This window comes from Cimex lectularius, unplaced genomic scaffold (genome assembly GCF_000648675.2).
Source record: "Cimex lectularius strain Harlan isolate CLEC.00 unplaced genomic scaffold, Clec_2.1 scaffold252, whole genome shotgun sequence".
Taxonomy (NCBI): Eukaryota; Metazoa; Arthropoda; class Insecta; order Hemiptera; family Cimicidae; genus Cimex; species Cimex lectularius.
The window spans coordinates 628,752-641,426 of record NW_019392777.1 but is presented as its reverse complement, the minus strand read 5'-3'; the positions used below and the strand labels follow the sequence as shown (position 1 = coordinate 641,426).

At 37.6% G+C, this 12,675-nt stretch overlaps 1 protein-coding gene across 7 annotated transcripts; it reads right to left on the bottom strand.

Annotated features, from left to right (window-relative positions):
* Positions 1 to 264: 264 nt before the first annotated feature.
* Positions 265 to 11,915, bottom strand: LOC106673611 (DNA-binding protein RFX2). 7 transcript variants are annotated; one of them, XM_014405783.2, is made up of 16 exons: positions 11,629 to 11,912; positions 6,933 to 7,024; positions 6,734 to 6,823; positions 6,554 to 6,671; positions 6,279 to 6,323; positions 5,134 to 5,230; positions 4,973 to 5,072; positions 4,798 to 4,920; positions 4,498 to 4,644; positions 4,256 to 4,437; positions 2,487 to 2,945; positions 2,303 to 2,424; positions 2,131 to 2,228; positions 1,148 to 1,506; positions 920 to 1,073; positions 265 to 865 (listed from the first exon to the last, which is right to left on the bottom strand). In XM_014405783.2, exons 1-16 carry the CDS (start codon positions 11,702 to 11,704, stop codon positions 731 to 733), a joined length of 2,397 nt encoding a protein of 798 aa, XP_014261269.1. In that variant the 5' UTR covers positions 11,705 to 11,912; the 3' UTR covers positions 265 to 730. The 7 variants fall into 7 exon arrangements, with proteins under 7 accessions (XP_014261269.1, XP_014261273.1, XP_014261271.1 ...); XM_024227666.1 differs by having other exon boundaries at positions 787 to 878; positions 11,629 to 11,915; XM_014405787.2 differs by lacking the exon at positions 4,798 to 4,920.
* Positions 11,916 to 12,675: the final 760 nt, after the last annotated feature.

Sequence of the window (12,675 nt, the reverse complement as noted above, 5' to 3'; positions counted from 1 at the left end):
TTTTTAATCTTATCTCTCTCCCTTCTAGTTCTGTCTCACTCATTCACACTCTCCCACCCTCCATCACTCTCTCGCTCTCTCCTGAAAAAAAAATATATTCCCTGTGACAAGAAATGTCTTATACATTATGCAATTACTTTTTTTCTTTTAATCTTCGTGTTGTGCATGACATTTAAAATCTGAACTAATTATTATTAAAAAAAAAAAAAAAAATTAAAACATCGCCTACAGGAAAGGGAGGAGGATAAAGACGAAGAAGAGATGAAAAAAGTACAGTAAATTTTTAAAAAAAGTCCAGTGCGTGTCGTTACGCAGTGCAGGCACACATAAGAACAAATTGGATTGGTAAAAGGAAAAATATATAGACAAGCAATTAACGAATCAAACAACGCAGGACTAAGTTTATCTCTCTATGTGTATATACAAAGTATAGGGTGATTGCACTAAAATAAATAATTAATTAAAATAAAATAATTAAGATAGTAACAAAAAAAAAAATAGGGGGTGAGATCTGTTTATATATATCAAATTAGAAATTGTCTCTCTTAAAAAAAAAGTCAATTCCCGTTTTCGTTCTTAATTAATATTTTTTATGACATAATAATTTCAATTTCATTGTGAAAATCTACGATTATTAAATGATAAAAGTCTGTGTTTTTTTAATGATTTTTTTTCCTTCAAATTATTTTTCTAAAATTAATAATAAAAACTGCGTCCTTCTGCTAAAAATTTAACTCATTTTGAGGCGCTTGACTTGGTGCATGTCGATGAGGATCTCTTGGCCATCAACGACGTTGTTGTTGGAACCGTTTGTGCCATTGCCTACTTCGTACTCCTGAGTCTGGGATGAGGCAGATGAGCCAGCCTGGGAATTAAAACTGCTAATAAATATTATTTTATTGATTTATTTGTGTTTTACCTCTCCCATGACAGCTATTGGAGTTTCACCTGTGGCCAGTGCCACTTGATGCTCAATAAGGTAGAACATGTACTCATCGTACAGCAGGCGTATTAAATGGAAAGAACCAAAAGATGCTGCTGATCGTAGAGTCAAATCCCTGATAACCATCGAGCTGGAAAAAAATTCTGAGTTGTACTTTACAGTTTTACATTTATACATTTTTTTAAAATTAGATAGTTTTTAAACCTGTAGAATGACCATTTCAGGAGAAGTTGGCGCGCGGCTGTCGTGAAGTTGGGCCGACCCTGGTACGGCTTGAGGACGGTGGCGACGACCGCCTTGAGCCAGGCGGCCCACTGCTCAAGACTGTTCTGCTGCTGTAACGTCGCTTTAAAATCAGCCTCAAGCCGGGCGACAAGGGACGCATCGCACTGGCACACCCAAGACGCCTGCTCCTGTACGTTGTGGAAGTCGACCCTGTTCAGGTCGGTCAGCATCTGGTTGATCTGGACTGAATTCTGAAGTACAGCGCGCGCCGCCTGAGCTAAGTGGTTCAACGATGTGTACCGCCGGAGTGTCTGAGCAAAGGCACAAACTGCGCTAACCTAGAATATAAAAATATCCAAATTACCAAGTAAGAAACAAAAATTTATATATTGTTATTATATAAGTTAAAATTATTTTAATAGGTTTCCCCTACCAAAAGTGAAGTCATTTCAGCCCTCCTTGCACTCTGAAGGCCTATGGCATATCTGATATTCTTCCATATATTAGCATACTTACAAAAACACATATATATTTTCTTACTTTAAGAAATTTAACAGGGAACCCAAAAAGATCACCCACCTGAATATTGTCTATATCAGGTTCATGCCTACTAGCTCCCTGTAATATATTTTAGCCAAAGCATGGACACTCTTCGACCAAATATTTTTGCCTAGAAGTAAGTTTCCTAGTGTAAGACAGGTATGGCCAATTCTCATCTGGTTTGTACGATTTTCTTTCGTTTCAGACTCAGAGGGTTTGTTCAGTCATGTTCGTGACTAGCAAAAGTTTATTGGACAACCTGGCCCACAGACGCTACCAATGCTGATAGCATTCTTTACGTCTTGCACAGCATCAGCGGGCTGGATTGTATGTATCCCAGCTTTTGCCGTCTCCATGACATCACCAGATACCCAGATAACAATTACTATTTTCATTATTGTTTTTGTTTAAATTACACTTACCTTGATATCGACCATGTCAGTTGGGCAGCCCTGCATGGCCGCTGACAGCCATGATTCAAGCCCTTTTGCAAAATTTCTAATAGCCTGGGTCAAAGAACCTGTGAAAAAGATGCAGGTGATATGAGTATGTTGCGATTTGGGTAAACTGGTCTGAATGTCAAAGACAACTCACTCGGTATTGGCCTCAAAACGTCCGGAATGAGGACTTGAACGAGATTTTGGTAAAATAGAAAGTCGACTCGCTTTACGAATTCCTGGATTGGCTTGAATTTCGACAGCACATATAATTTTGTTCTGAATCAAGTAATAATAATTTATTTTATTTATTTTTTTTGTAAAATGTTGAAAATGTATACTTTGATAAATATTTCTCCTCTTCGCATTCGTCGCCGTTGCTGTGCTCCTGGGATCGCCAGAACTCGCGCCAGAGGGTTTCAATCGTCGCAAATTCGAGGTTGACGATTGCATCGAGGAATGCTTCGCAGTGCTCGCGGTAGATAGAGCGGAATGTGTCGAGATCATCGAGCGTGCACATATGGGGAAGGCAGTTAGGTGAGGTGGGCACCTCAACCTCCGGGAAATCGGGTATAGCACCGCTGCCATCGCCCAAGTACTCCTGAAGTGGGGCGGAGCCACCGCTCTGACCCTCCTCCTTGCAAGCACCGCTCGATACGCTGGACGGGCCACTGCTAAGACGGAAACGTTTAGCATTACCAACACCCCGTGGCGACGATTCTTCTTCATTCGATGAAATCTGAGTGAGCAGTGAACCGGCCTTGACTCTTATACCATAATAATGATATTTGGAATTTCCTCTGTAAAATAAATATGAAGTGGAGAAAATTTGATAAATTGAGGCAGCCAACTCACAATCAAAAGTAATTAAATTTATTATTACTATTATTACTTTAAATAAATGAATTATATTTCTTCTCAAAAATTTTCTTTTTGGTAGCCCTGTCTGCATAAGATAACAGTGTGTATAACCTCCTACATGGAAGCTTATGACAACACTCCTTAATGTGGTAAGTAAATTTAGAATATGAAATGTTTATATTTATTAGACTATCAATATTTTCTATCAATATGATAGTTTACAAATAGTGAAATGCCAAAACACGCCTGGGAACCAAACATACAAGGATAGTCGGACTAAGATGGTTCAAATCATTGTCAATCACCCCCAGAACCCAGAAAATAAATTGATTCATGCATTAAAATTTTCATCAAATTATCAATTTTCATCACTATAGTTTTGTCTCACACTTCCATCTTTAATGCATGTCCAAATATATTAAATGGCTTTCTACAATATTTTCTTATTAAAATCCAGTTTTTATGTTGGCAGCACTGTATAATTGAGATGGAAGTGGTTATAGCCTACAATGAGGGTGGTGATGGTTAGTATTGCATTAGACATCGTTGGGAAAGCACGGTGAGTTGAATTTGTTTAAAACCTATAAATTTTAATAATGTTAGTCATTACGGTCAACGTTTATAAAAATTAGTATAATACATTATTGCCTTGCCTTTAAGTGTATTCTTCCTCTTCCGTTCTTAAATTTATTAAAAATATATTACCAACGCTTTATAACTTTCACATTACAAATATTTTTTTTTCTTTTCCAATTCATACTTTATTTATATCATTTGTCTGATTAGTGATCAATGTAGGCCAAGAATAGAGTTCAATTTAGGGATGGTTAGGTAACAGTGAGTACAAACTCTCCCAGCATGAAACAGGTTATACAGCATTGCACTTCTTTCTCAGGTTAGTTAGAATTTATTAATGCTTTATAAATTATCTAAATATGTTTTTAATAACAACACTTTACTATTTGCATTTTCTTACAGTTAATAATAATAATAATTTAAAAAGTCTTATTAGTTTTTGCGGTCAAGTATTGCGGCATAACCTTTTTTATGTTGTAACCTGCTTTATGTTTTTAATTTACAATTAATTAAAACATTATTTATTAAATTTTGGTATTTTGCATGATTGAACTTTTTTTTTATTTCTTCACAATAAGTTGGCAGACCATAAATTAGCATAACCTCATTTTTGTAATGTAAAAATTAATTATTCATTGTTCAATCTTAAAATTATAATGTACAAAAATCTCACCTTGTCCCAAGGCGTCTCGTTCTCAAGCCAAGAAACACTGACCGTATCAATTTTCCAAAACTGGCCGCATTGACTGGGTCGAGTTTGTTGTCATAGCAGTGGCGCAAATAGTGGTTGTAGAGAGTTGAACGTGGGAGGGAGACGCCTTCTGCTGTCTCATAATTCTCCAAGAGCCATTGCACCTATATGTTACATACAATTAAAGGTCATCGGTTACAATCCGGGCAAACTGAATGACTTACTGTTGTTGGCGAAACTCGGGTGGCGTGTGCTATGTTTGGCTGGCCCGGGTCGTCCAACGCTGATGTAGTACCAGTAACAACCGAAGTGGCTCCGGTCACTGTCGAAGTTGCACCGTTTGTCCCACCGGGGACAAGATAAGTTACATCCTATTTTCACAAAAATCTACATTAGCCAAATTAATTTTTTTAAGATTAGAAATAATCATCGCAGGACCGGACAGAGCTTCTCATGCAAACTGATACAAATTTAAAAAAAGGAAAAAATATTGAATTTGGAATAAAGGAATTTTGAAATCTCACAGCGCTAACAGTCTGTGGTGAAGCCCTTGCACCGGCAATGATGCCGTGCTCCGTCTCAACGCCCTGCTGAATAAGGTAGGCTGCATTGCCGATCAGCTGCGTCGAGGCGGACGTATTGGCGACCTAGGCAAACTCAATATCAGACGATGGCATTAATGCAACCTCGTCTGTTTACCTGTGTGTAAGTGACCGGAGTCGTGTTGCCAGGGCTATAGTACTGGCCAGTCGTTGGCGTGTACATTGTCCCAGAGTCACCCACTGTATAAACAGGATACCTGCACAAAAATCAAGGCTATAATATACACCAAAAGAGAAATTTTGGTATTTTAAACAGACATTTGTCCATTGGAGGCCGTGTAGATTGTCTGCTCCCCTGTACTCTCAATGTACTGGACGTATGAGTGGGCCACATCATCGCTAGCTGATTCTGATGCTTTAAAAGTAATATTTTTGCAAATATAATTTAAAAAAAAAAACTTCATCTTAACAAAACAATACAAAAAACATGCCATCGCACTATCTAAGCTAAACACAAAGCATTCCGTTCTGGAAGGAGTGGCAGAGGCCAGGGATTAAATACAGACCTGTGCCACTCACTACCCAGGATTTCCACGGCAAAAATAAATTGATCCATATTACACAATACAATAAAAAATAAAACAAAATCATCACATACTAACATAAAGAAATACAATTGAAACAACACATCGACAACAGAAAAATTATGTAAATGATAATACATCTACATTTAATCAAACATAAGAAAACCAACAAAGTAAAACCATCAAATAAAGACAAATAAAATAAAAGAAATAATAAAAGTAAAGTAGGAATGGGATTTATTTTCTTTTGAATTGCAAGAATATCTTTCAAAGTGATCAGTATGAAGTAAAATCATAACCAAAAGAACAGTATGTGTGTAAATGGAGGCTGTACAACACAGACTTCTTCGGTCACACAGTTATTAAACAGTTTTTGGGCCCCATGTAAAGTATTATATACTGTCTCATAAAGTAGTTTATACAAAAGCTCTTCAGTCTTATAAAGTAGATAATACAAATGTTTTCAGTCTCATAAAGTGGTTTATACATAAGTTACAGTCTCAAAATTTTGTTTTAAAGGAGTTTTCAGTGATTTTAAAAATAGGTTAGTCATGGTAAAGCAGGTTTCGCTTTACTTGATTGTTTACTGGGACATTCATGGCATTACAGCCTGTACTAGTTAACCATTTAACCATGCAGGGCAATTCAAGCAATTTCTTTTAAAGCCTGATGATGTGATAGGAATAGTAAAAAATAATAAAATTTGAAAAAATACAAAAGTCGAAATAAATAAATCATACTGTGTCAACTGATAATAAAACAAGGAAAAATTTATAATGTAATGTAAATTAAAAAAAAATAAAATAAAAACATTCCAAAATAAATCAAATCAGGTCAAAATAAATAAATAACACAAAATTTCATTTGCCAAACCCTTACCAGTGCTGACTGTAGTCAGAGACGTATAGGACCTCGGACCGGCTCCTTACGTCATGCAATTATCCCGCCCGATCAATTGTATTTTGGTTTGTTCATTTTTGTTTTTTGCGGTTTTAGATAAATGGTGGAATATTGTTTTTCAGACATGTAGGGAACGAGAGAAAAAAAGAAAAAACTACTCTGAGTTTGTGCACTTTTTTTGTTTTTAAAGGTTTTTTTGCAATAAATAAATAAAATAAATGGTTTTTTTATACCAGTTGAAATAAGGCGCTCACCTGCTACGGTGATGTAGTGGCCTGGCTCAGGGCTGGCCGGGTCGGCCTGGAGGTTTGCAGCGGCTGAATTGGCCTCGTCGCATGAGTTGGTTGGGCTGTTCAGCACCGCTCCTTCATCCTTTACGAAAGAAAAAGAAAATTAATCAATATTATTAATTATTTTTAACATTTTGTCCTCACCATAGACTTGACCTGAATAGTCGGAGGATGCGAGACTGAAATCGACTGCGTTGAATCGACCGAGTTCTCCGGGCTCAGCTGCATGCTCACCTGCAGGCAGAGACAAGGAAAAAAGTCGTAAACCTTCTTGAATACGAATTCAAACATTGGCCAATTTTGTTGTATTCGCTCCGACTTGCTGACCGGCGCTGCTAATTACCTGACCAATGCCGAGGAGTCGCGAGTGAGGCACAACGCGGATCGTCCCCGCTTCAGGTTCCATGCTCCTCCAGGCCTCTTCCTCGTAGACTCCTGCGTTCACAACGACGTATGTTTCGTTTTTGGTTCTTAAATTACATAATACAAGATCCGACTCAAGTTTTACAGGGCGCTTTTTTTTCTCTCTCTCTTTTTTTTTTAAATACACATTTTGACAAGATTGAAAATTATGGAGACAAGTCTGATCACGCTGTATAGACTGATCCTAATTAAGTATAAGTTATGTCATCAAATTTAATCATTCCATATAGATTGAGGCCTCTGGTGAATAAAATTAACGGTGTCAGGACTGATCATAGTTGACTGATGTTGCCGTAAGGTAAAAGTGGTGGTGTCAGATAACTCCATATAGATTGATCCTAATTAGGTAAAGGTGACGCCATCATACTGTATAGACCAAGGAATAAAAGTTATAGACAGACCTATACACAAAAAGAAAGGGCAAAAGGTGTAGACTGATGCTAATTAGGTAAAGGCGACAGCATCAGCATCAGGTCTGATCATGCTGTATAGACAGATCCAAATAATGTAAAGTGTTGGCATCAGATCTGATCATACCACAAAGACTGATCCAAATTGGTTAAAGGTGATGGAATCAGACTTGATCATACTGTAGACAGAACTATAGGCAAGAATTGAAAGTGGCAGGTCTGATCACACCTTATAGAGTTAAGCCTCTAGAGCGACGGCATCAGGTCCTATCACACAGGACCGACGGATGTAACTATAGGATAAAAGGGTCAGAATCAGGTCTAATTAGATAAAATGGCAGCATCAGATCTGATCGCACCGTACAGACTGACCTATATGCAAAAAGTGAAGGCATCAGGACTGAGTACATATTTTTGACCAAGGACTCCACATGATAAAAGTCAGCGACATCAGAAGTTACGATCGAACCCAGACAGCAATACATCTGAGGTTATAGACTGGCTACAAATATAAAATAATCAGTCTGAAAATAAATCCAATGGACATTGAAATATATTGATTTTTTCCTCAAAGTAAGTAGAGGTTTACCTCAACATATACAGAGTATTGCAAGGTTTTTTTACAATCAACGACCAACCCTTATCAATTATACAAAGGTTACAGAATGGTTACAAATACAAAACCTAAGCTTTGAAGATAAATTAGCAAATTAGTTTTTTGTCTGTTTAACCATGACTTGCCTTGTTTACGCATGCACTTAATAAAAGATAATTTTTTTCTTATTATTGTTTACTGTGAGATTTTGTAATTATTAAAAAAAATAGGATGAGATACCGTTTGAAGAACCTGTCAGGTCGATGATTTTGCCTTGTGTTTCATGCAGGGGAAAGTGTCGGTTTTGTCTCCATAGACAGACCTTGTACGTGTGTCGTTATTATTTTTTCTGTTTATGTGTCACTTCTTAACGACACACCTTGGGCCAATATGGAATTGTTATTAACAATTAAAGTAGAAAAAAAAATAGCCTTACAGGATCTGACCCTGGCGTTGGGTGAATCAATAGCAGCCGTATCCCTGGTGACTGTCGCAAACAGTCTTTAACGTAACGGGCGACTGAACGACCATATGCACAGGGTGCACCTGTGCCGACTGGAGCATGACAGGGGTGTTTGTTACTTGTACTTTTTTTAATATATATATATATTTTTGTTTTGGGTTTTTTTGAGATGGGGGTTGTTGATTCTGGGAGGAGGGGTCTGTCAGGTGAGGCCGGAGGGCGACGCTTCCCCCAGGGGCGGGGGAGGCGGCGTTAGGTTTTTCACCTCTTCTTCATTATATACATTTTTCTTAAAATAATTTTGTGATAATAAATACATGCCGTTGAGAAATTAATTGACATATAGAAACAAAAATAAAGATGAATAGTGTTCTAGTATAAAAGTCAGCTGAAATCTACCTGGTTTTGTTGTCTGGAGAGGTGGCCCGGTTACCTATGGAAACAGCATCTATCGTTGCTAGGCTCTTCTCCCACTCCGTCCAGTCCTCTCCCCGCAAAACAGGGCCGCGGCGGATAAATACACTGAGGCCCTCGGGGGCGGTGTCGCGGGGCCGGAGGCGGGTCCAGGCTCCTTTTCCCTGACCGTTCGGTCGTCTTGGGGGCGCGTGAAGCGGCGACGATCCGTCTCCGGATCTAATCGGTCCCGGCTCACTTCGGAGGTCGGAGGGGGTCAACACAGAGACGGGACGAGACCCGAACCGGTGGGATTACTTTTTCCGTAGAGATTTACGGAAGAAGGCGGAGTGGGGGTGGGCGACGGGGCGTTTGAGGAGTTCCGCCGCCAGGTGCCGCCACCCTAGGCATGAGGAGACGAGAGATCGGCGGCGCCCGGGCAAACAAGAAAATCAATAATTGTTACCGAATTAAAATTATTTATAATCCATCCACCTACACACCCAACCATAAAAAGAAACTGACAAAATTACAGACAAAACAAAAAAATTATATTTTACAAAAAAAAAAAACATTCTCCCCATAATTCAACTCTTAATTTCATGAGGGGATCATGATTGAATGGTGGCCGATAAAGGAAAACGGTGGAAAGTCGATAGAGTAGAGTGCTCAGTTTAGAGGAATTTTCACAAATGCGGACCCTGTTTTCAGGCTTGGCCTGATCATAAATCATGATAGACATGAGTGGATTATGATTGATGATGGTCGGCCAACAAAATCCGTGTAATTTTCTGGATTGTACTAAGGCTTTGGAAAAACTAATTTCTTTCGATTTTAAGCCCGATTTTTACTAATATTCTGATCATAGTTCATGATTGAAGATGGCCCACAAAGGAAATTCGATGGAGTAGGTATTCGGTTTAGAGGAATTTTCGTCGCAAACACTGACCCTGTTCTCAAGCTTGGTCTGATCATAAATCATGATCATCATGGGGTGGATTATGATGGACGATGAGCGGCCAACAAAATCCGTGCAATTTTCCGGAAAGTGTTCTAAGATTTAGGGGAACACGACACCCTTTCGATTTTATGCCTAATTTTCACTAGGTTCTGATCATAGCTCATGATCGTCATGTTTGTAGCTGGCCGACAAGGGGAAAACTGTGGAAATTCTATAGTGTTCGGTTTAGTACTTTCTATCTTAAATCCTTATTTTCACTCTGCCTCGGACCATAATTCAAGATCGAAAAGAGTGGATTATGATTGATTAATGATAGTTGTACAGTTTAGGAAAAAACGATTTCTTTTGATTTTAAGGTTGATTTTTACTAATATTCTGATGACAGTTGATGAGCGGATCATGATTGAAGATGGCCGACAAAAAAAAAAAAAAAAAATTAGGAATTCAATAGTGTTCATTTTTAAAAAATTTTCGTCGCAAACGCGGACCCTGTTTTCTGGCTTGGTCTGATCATAAATCATGATCGTCATGAGTGGATTATGATTGAGAAAGGGTTATGATTGACGATTTTGTACGTAAGTGCAGGGATAGGGCGCCCTTACGATTTACGCCATTTCCAATATACGAATCATGTTTCATGATTATCATCAGTCGATCATAACGTAAATACTGTTAACTTTATCGCTCATGATGATGATGTATTGTATAAATACAAAAATAGCGTCCAATGTTGCTTTCTTAATTTAACCTATCTTTATCGCTCAACCTGATCATAGACGGATCATGATCAAAATTTATTATCATTATGATCGTGATTAATTATATTTTACATTATTATATTTTGAAATCCTAGTAAATTGGACAACACTGCTCCTTCAGGAAAATAAAGATGGTATCCAAAGTTGCCATCTGGATTCAATTGACCTTTATCGCACAACTTGATCATATTTCAATATGACCATGATCAACATTGATCATATTTTTCCAATCCAATACGCACGAATACCTATAAATTTTAGAAATTGAACAACGCAGCAAGATCGGGAAAAAGAAAGATGGCGTTCAAAGTCGCCATCTGGATTCAGTTGTTTTTTATCGCTTAACCTGATCATATTTCCATATGATCATGATCTGGATTGATCATATTTTTTCAATCCACTACACGTAATCCAGAATTTTAGAAATTTTATAACGCAGCAAGTTCGGGAAAAGAAAGATGGCGTCCAAAGTTGCCATCTGGATTCAGTGGTTCTTAATAGCTCATCAATATTGATCATATTTTTCCAATCCAATACACACGAATTCCCAGAAATCTTAGAAATAGAACGACACAAGATTGAGGAAAAGAAAAGTGCCGCCCAAAGTTGCCACCTGGCTTCAGCTGATCGTAATCTCTCAGCGACATGATGTTTCATTATGATCTGGGCTTATCATGACCTAGATCGATCATGTTTAACCATGTAATAAACAGAAATCCTCAAAATTGAACAAGTCCAGGAAAGAGGAAAATGGCGTCCAAACTCTAAAGTTGCTGCCTGGATTCAACGTATCTTTATTTGTCGCTCAACGTGATCATAATTCGTGCTGATCATGAATATTTCAAACTTGTTTATTGAAAAATAATTATTAAAATAAATTGTTATTGTGAAAATATGATTAGGAATGTAAACAGCGTGATCAGGCTTACCTGCAAGTACGAGGTTTTTTTTAAAATTATTTTATTTTTTAGACAATAGTTTTCCGGCCCTGGATGAAATCTCGAACCGTAGGTATTTTTTTATTCGTTTTTCTCACCGGTTTTGATCCTCTTCCTCCTCATCTTGACGGCCTGGGTGGCGTCGTCCGGCTCCGTCTTGACAACAGCATCCATCACGTCGAGGCGAGCAAAAACAAAACGGGGAGGAAAAATAGAAAACCAAATACACAAACGATAAATAACAAACCCCCTTTGTGGGGTCGCGAAAAGGGCGGAGGAGAAAAAAAAATCGGGGCGAACGAAAAAAAGAAGAAAACCTCAAAATATAATTACGGATCGCACGTATAAACCGATCACCTGATTGATAAAAAAAAAGCAAGAAAAGGAAAAATCAGGTTGACATGGGCGAGGAAAATTTTTTCAACAAATGACTAAAATAATAAAAAATCTCGTAGATCTTTGCCGTTTGGTGTAACGGGGTTAAGGCTAGGGTTAACGCGTTAAGGTCCTAACGAGTCGGCCTCTTACGACCTTATGCACCCTGACCAATATTGGTCAACTCTTCTATAAGTAATGTACTATATTAAAGTAACTTTTTTGTTTCTCCAAAAATCCTGAATAACCTAGTTCGTCCGAACTAATTCAATAAAATAATTCTTCTCGAAAGTCTAGCTCATCCGATCTAGTTCAATAGAACAAACTGATCAGCAATGGTCAACAGAAGAGAGACGGGTAGTAGTTCATAAAATAAATAGTTCAAAAAAGCAAGCTATTCCAAAAAACGAACTATTTCAACTTCCTTTCCTATGAGTGAACTATATTCTTTTTCAAATCCTGTGTTAAATTAAAACCCATTCTTAATAATCATAAGTTTTTTTTTTTCTTCTCGAAAAGTCTAGCTCATCCGAACTAGTTCAATAAAATGAACTATTCCCCAAAAAGCACAACAGATAAGAGAGAGGTTGATAACGGAAAGTTTAAAAAAAACCTATTTCAAAGAAAGAAAAAAAAAGAACTACACAACTTCCTTATCTATGAATGATATATATATATATATATATATTTTTTTTTCCCTATCCTGTATTAATTAAAACCCACTCTTAATAATCAACAGGTTTTTTTTTCTTCTCGAAAGTCTAGCTCAT